The following is a 6,000-nucleotide window of genomic DNA, read 5'->3' as shown; positions in this document are numbered from 1 at the left end:
AAAAATATATTATCATAATCCTGAAATTTTCATAATTCGAACCGAGTTATTTGAAACATTATGACGTGATTAATATGATTGTTTAGATAAAAAATATATTATCATAATCCTGAAATTTTCATAATTCGAACCGAGTTATTTGAAACATTATGACGTGATTAATATGATTGTTTAGATAAAAAATATATTATCATAATCTTGAAATTTTCATAATTCGAACCGAGTTATTTGAAACATTATGACGCGATTAATATGATTGTTTAGATAAAAAATATATTATCATAATCTTGAAATTTCCATAATTAGAACCGAGTTATTTGAAACATTATGACGCGATTAATATGATTGTTTAGATAAAAAATATATTATCATAATCCTGAAATTTTCATAATTCGAACCGAGTTATTTGAAACATTATGACGCGATTAATATGATTGTTTAGATAAAAAATATATTATCATAATCTTGAAATTTTCATAATTCGAACCGAGTTATTTGAAACATTATGACGCGATTAATATGATTGTTTAGATAAAAAATATATTATCATAATCCTGAAATTTTCATAATTCGAACCGAGTTATTTGAAACATTATGACGTGATTAATATGATTGTTTAGATAAAAAATATATTATCATAATCCTGAAATTTTCATAATTCGAACCGAGTTATTTGAAACATTATGACGTGATTAATATGATGGTTTAGATAAAAAATATATTATCATAATCTTGAAATTTTCATAATTCGAACCGAGTTATTTGAAACATTATGACGCGATTAATATGATTGTTTAGATAAAAAATATATTATCATAATCCTGAAATTTTCATAATTCGAACCGAGTTATTTGAAACATTATGACGCGATTAATATGATTGTTTAGATAAAAAATATATTATCATAATCCTGAAATTTTCATAATTCGAACCGAGTTATTTGAAACATTATGACGCGATTAATATGATAGTTTAGATAAAAATATAAAATATATTCTCTGGATTTTTGAAGTTTGCATAATTTGAACCTGGAGATATTTGAAACCTCATGACGCGATTAATATGATAGTTTAGATAAAAATATATTATCTGGATTTTTGAAGTTTGCATAATTTGAACCTGGAGATATTTGAAACCTCATGACGCGATTAATATGATAGTTTAGATAAAAAATATATTATCTGGATTTTTGAAGTTTGCATAATTTGAACCTGGAGATATTTGAAACCTCATGACGCGATTAATATGATAGTTTAGATAAAAAATATATTATCTGGATTTTTGAAGTTTGCATAATTTGAACCTGGAGATATTTGAAACCTCATGACGTGATTAATATGATAGTTTAGATAATAAATAAATTATCTGGATTTTTGAAGTTTGCATAATTGGAACTGGGAGATATTTGAAACCTCATGACGCGATTAATATGATAGTTTAGATAAAAATATAAAATATATTCTCTGGATTTTTGAAGTTTGCATAATTTGAACCTGGAGATATTTGAAACCTCATGACGCGATTAATATGATAGTTTAGATAATAAATAAATTATCTGGATTTTTGAAGTTTGCATAATTGGAACTGGGAGTTATTTGAAACATTATGACGCGATAGCTTCGATCAAAAAAATATTTGTTCGAATGACCAACATCACAATCACATTTACGAAAAAAAGGTATTTTTATTGAGATTTACATTAGAAAATAAAAAAAAGGATTACGTAAGTCCCTCACCGAAAATAAAAAAGATGTGATTATAATTTGACCCCAATTTTATATATATATATTATATAGAATACATGTTATTATTGATTAATTTGTTTATTACATTTTTTATACGTTAGAATTCGTACAAGTTTTGGCAACAGCCCGACTCTCAGACGCCATTTTATCTTCTTCATTTTCGTCTTTCCCGCTCTTGTATGATCTCCAACTTCAATTTGACACAAACTGTGATGGAAAATAATAAAGATAAATAAGTTGTTAACCAAAATCTTACTGTGCAAAGGGAAATCTTGAGACTGGCCAAGTTTTGATTTCCACTTTTATTCATTTTGGTAAGACTCGGATGCCGCCATCTATCTATTTCCTAATTTCTGTTTCTAAATATATTTTGGGAAAATACTGTAATCCAATTTATACTACAAATTATTAATGATTAAAATTACATTATATAAAATAAAAAAACGGTACAATATTATAACGTATTTGTAATAACCAATTAATATAATACTTATGAATAATGTTTCGTATTCCGTTCGAGAAATGGCGCTATAGCCTCTATACCTAAAATCAAAAGGGTCGGTATAAAATGATAACACGGTAACACTGGATATATAAGCCGCAGTCCCAAGTTCTTCGTAGCGTAAATTTTTTCTTGGTGGTAACAAGAATGTATTGAAGTTACTAAGAATATTTCAGCATAGCATTAACCCTTGGTACCATCCTCACAGCTTTTGTGGAGAAAGTTCGTCTGCATTTAAGGGGCAATCAACTTAAACTTGAATGGGAAAGCAGACGAATTTATGCTACAAAAGCTGCTAGGATGGGAATCAGAATCCTGTTGTCCAATATTCTTAGTAACTTCAATACATTCTTGGTGGTAATAATACATGTATAATCAAGAATGTATTGAAGTTACTAAGAATATTGGGCAATACATTCTTGGTATAATCAATCAGAATACGCGGTTGGTTAAAAGTTCTTTCAGGAAATACGACTTTCCTGGTCTCTATTAAAAGGCTTAGGTTTCAGGACACTCGCTTGAAATGTCGGCAGCGTTGCCAGTTCCTGAAACTCAAATTATCGTACCAGAGCCAAAATATTATCGCACGCCTGAAAACTGGTAAATTATAATTTTATATGAAATACTGACGTTGAACTTGTCAAATCGAGATTTTAAATAACACTTAAAGTTCTACCTATTGAGAACTTTTGTTTAAAAGTCGCCGTTTATCAGACAATTTAAAAAATTATCGTACATTATCGTACGCGTAAGCTGAATTATCGAAAAATAATGAGGTCGAAATTATTGACGTGTACGATAATTATGGTACGTCTGGCAACGCTGAATGTCGGGCATTATTAATGGATAATATTAAGAATGTATTGATGCCAACTAGGAGCAACAAAGACAAGGGGAACGCAGCTAGCCTTTAAACACGCTAAAGCTGGTTTCACACTCGACGGAAAATTAGCAGCGTAAAGTTGAACGTTAGCTGTATATCGAATGGGAATCAATTTTCAGCTCGGCGTTTATTATCGTCTTTCCGGCATATTTTCCGTCGAGTGTGAAACCAGCTTAAAGCAGTGTTGGGTACAAATTTCATCGGACAAGCCTTTACGCTGAGCGTTTTACGGAAAGGGGGAAGACAATTTCCAAATTTTCCCCTTCTGACGGCAGCAGGCACTAAAGCGTCTAACCAGAAGTATATAAATGAAACAAGAAGTGTACTACTTAGAATTTTCGTGCGCCATGTAATTTCGTTTGCCTTCCCCCTTTCTCGCGGATGGAAATAGTTCGGTAACGTGACAATAAAAACCTTTGAAATATAAATTGTGATTAAAATTAAGTAACACGACTTTTAAAATTATTACAATTTTTTTAAAAACCGGGTGACGCCATTATACGTGTTTACTGACCTCGGAACACTACTTTTTCTAACCTCTTTTCTCAGTGGTGACCTCTATTTTTACCGTCGTCTGCTTCCAAAATTTCATGGAATGCACGGGAAGGCTAATAATTAAGCTAAGTAGTAAACTTCTTGTTTCATTTATATACTTCTGGTCTAACCAATGAAAAATGTACGCAAGAAAATGCACGACTTTTGACGGGTGGCGTTCTCCTTGTGTGGGCTGCTGTGTTTGTTGCTCCTAGATTCTAACAAAGAATAGAAAAACCACGCCCCTCTGCCTTTCCTCGCGTTATTTTTCCTATTTAGATTATACTTTGGTCAGAAGTATCGCCGCCTACCGACTGAGTTTTCAATCGAATGTGTGAAAGCTGTCTGTTCATTCAAAATTATCTCGATAAAAAAGCTGAACGTTTCAGTTAAAGAATATTCATATTCAAAAGTCGTCTGCTATTTCTTCACACATTTAGTTGACAGGTATTAAAGTAGATGGCGCTATTTTTTCTAAGTTCGAAGCCTATTATCTTCCGGGAATCTCGAAAACCGAGGCTTTAGTTGCGGCTACATATTATCTGTTAACCTTATTACATTCTTGCAAAATTCAAATCGGTGTGTGAAAAAGTAAATTAAAGGGAATATAACCTGCAAAGCAATCTTTATGGAAGACCCCTTCAATTTTTCAAATTTCGCTGTACAGTGGCGCCAAACATTTTTAAAGCCAAAGGCAAGAGCGGTCAGAGCTGCAAGCGTTGGTGTTCCACACCAAATACCTGAGGTTATATTCCCTTTAAGAATGGTTAGAAAAAGTGCCAAAATAGGTTTTTTGATGTTGCTGGTGCGTCACGGGTGACGTATCGATGACGTATCGATGACGTTTTTCTACGAAAAGCCCCGAGTAAATTTGACGAGGTACCCGGTTTTTTAAGCATAAACTGAACTGAAGTCTACGTATTTCGTGACGATGGAGCTAGAGCCTAGCGCTGCCGATCCAACACCGCCGTCGCCGATATTTACTCTGGCGCCGAACCGCCACCGCCGAGTCATTTACTATTCGGCGTGCCGCCGACGCCGCCGCCGATAAATTTTGTTCCCACCGCCAAAATATTTTTAGTTTTCCTACGCAACTTTATTTTTCTCTTTAAAAAATATTTTGGATAGTTTTTTAAATTTTAAAAGGGGGGATACATTTTTTCCCCTTCACGCCGGCTGTTTTTCGACAAACGCCGCCGCAAACCGATCTAGATAGAGCTACATAAAAACAGGGAAACGAATGTATAGGGAGAAGACCCCCGATATTCGATTTTGATACTTTCATTTATACTAGATGGCGCAAAATAAAACGTTTTTGAGGGAAGGAGATATTTACCAATATAATGCCAAAAACAATATACTTCTAAAACCTTTTATATAAAAACTATAAACAAAAAGTTCAAAGAGTCATAAATAAAACCAAATTTTTTTTCGAGGTTTCTAATAATTAAACATTTTGACGTTTCAGGCTGTTTTAAACCCACTCTCGCAAGCTCAAAAAATCGTTGTCTGAAGAAGTTGGAATTTTAGTAACATATACCTTTCTTTGATGTTTATCTTTAATGTAAATCTGTAACAATACTTGTTTTTGAAAACTTAAAATCCTTTGTTTTTTACCAAATAGATGAATTCAAATTATTTTTTTTGGAAATTTAATATTAAACTTATTTGTCGTTTGGCTAAGATTGAAGTGTAGTATCTTTTCGCATCAGATGTTAAACATATTTCAAAAAATTATCGCTCGGCTACTCACAACTTTTCAGTTGCAGGTTAAGAAATTCAAAATGTCTAGTACATTTGGCGGAAAGATACTAGCACGAATTTCCGGTAAATCGGCGGCGGGAATTTCGAATTCGGTCTGTTTACGGTTGAAGTATAACCGCGCGCGTTTTATAATTTTGCAAAATACCGTCTATTGCGTTATATTTCAAAGTAATCATTAATTAATTATCATAGATAAGATTAAGAAACCGTTGTAATAATCTATACCTAAAACAATTTCGTTTGGCGAGTCCAGGGTAAGTATAGAACGGGTATTGCCGAGATTACCTCGTTGATGTACATGATTGTTTAGGAGCATAATACTAAAAATACGCTATAATAAAGCTTAAAAATAATAATCTACATTACATATTTATTGATCACTTTGAAATTTAAGCAATAGAAATTTTAAAAATGGATTAATATAACACGAAATTGCAGCCATCGATTTACCGGAAATTCAGGCTAGTATCTTTCCGACAAGATAAAGAAAGATATTTTGCCTTTCTTAATCTGCAACTGAGTATAGCAGGTTCATCTAATTTTAGTTGATACAGTTTTAGTACTTACCGAAA

At 32.3% G+C, this 6,000-nt stretch overlaps 1 protein-coding gene across 3 annotated transcripts in view; it reads right to left on the bottom strand.

Annotated features, from left to right (window-relative positions):
- Nucleotides 1-1,756: 1,756 nt before the first annotated feature.
- Nucleotides 1,757-6,000, bottom strand: part of CCAP (Crustacean cardioactive peptide) — a 36,525-nt gene continuing 32,281 nt past the window's right edge. For all 3 annotated transcript variants that reach the window (XM_090172455.1, XM_090172454.1, XM_090172456.1), the window contains one exon: nucleotides 1,757-1,952. In XM_090172455.1, coding sequence (XP_090028581.1) covers nucleotides 1,938-1,952 — 15 coding nt within the window. In that variant the 3' untranslated portion in view covers nucleotides 1,757-1,937. The remainder of the gene's footprint in view (nucleotides 1,953-6,000) is intronic.

The sequence above is a fragment of the Leiobunum rupestre genome, chromosome 4 (genome assembly GCF_980474605.1).
Source record: "Leiobunum rupestre chromosome 4, qqLeiRupe1.1.hap1, whole genome shotgun sequence".
Classification (NCBI taxonomy): Eukaryota; Metazoa; Arthropoda; class Arachnida; order Opiliones; family Sclerosomatidae; genus Leiobunum; species Leiobunum rupestre.
Note: the sequence above shows the minus strand (reverse complement) of the source record. Positions and strands in the feature narration are given on the sequence as shown.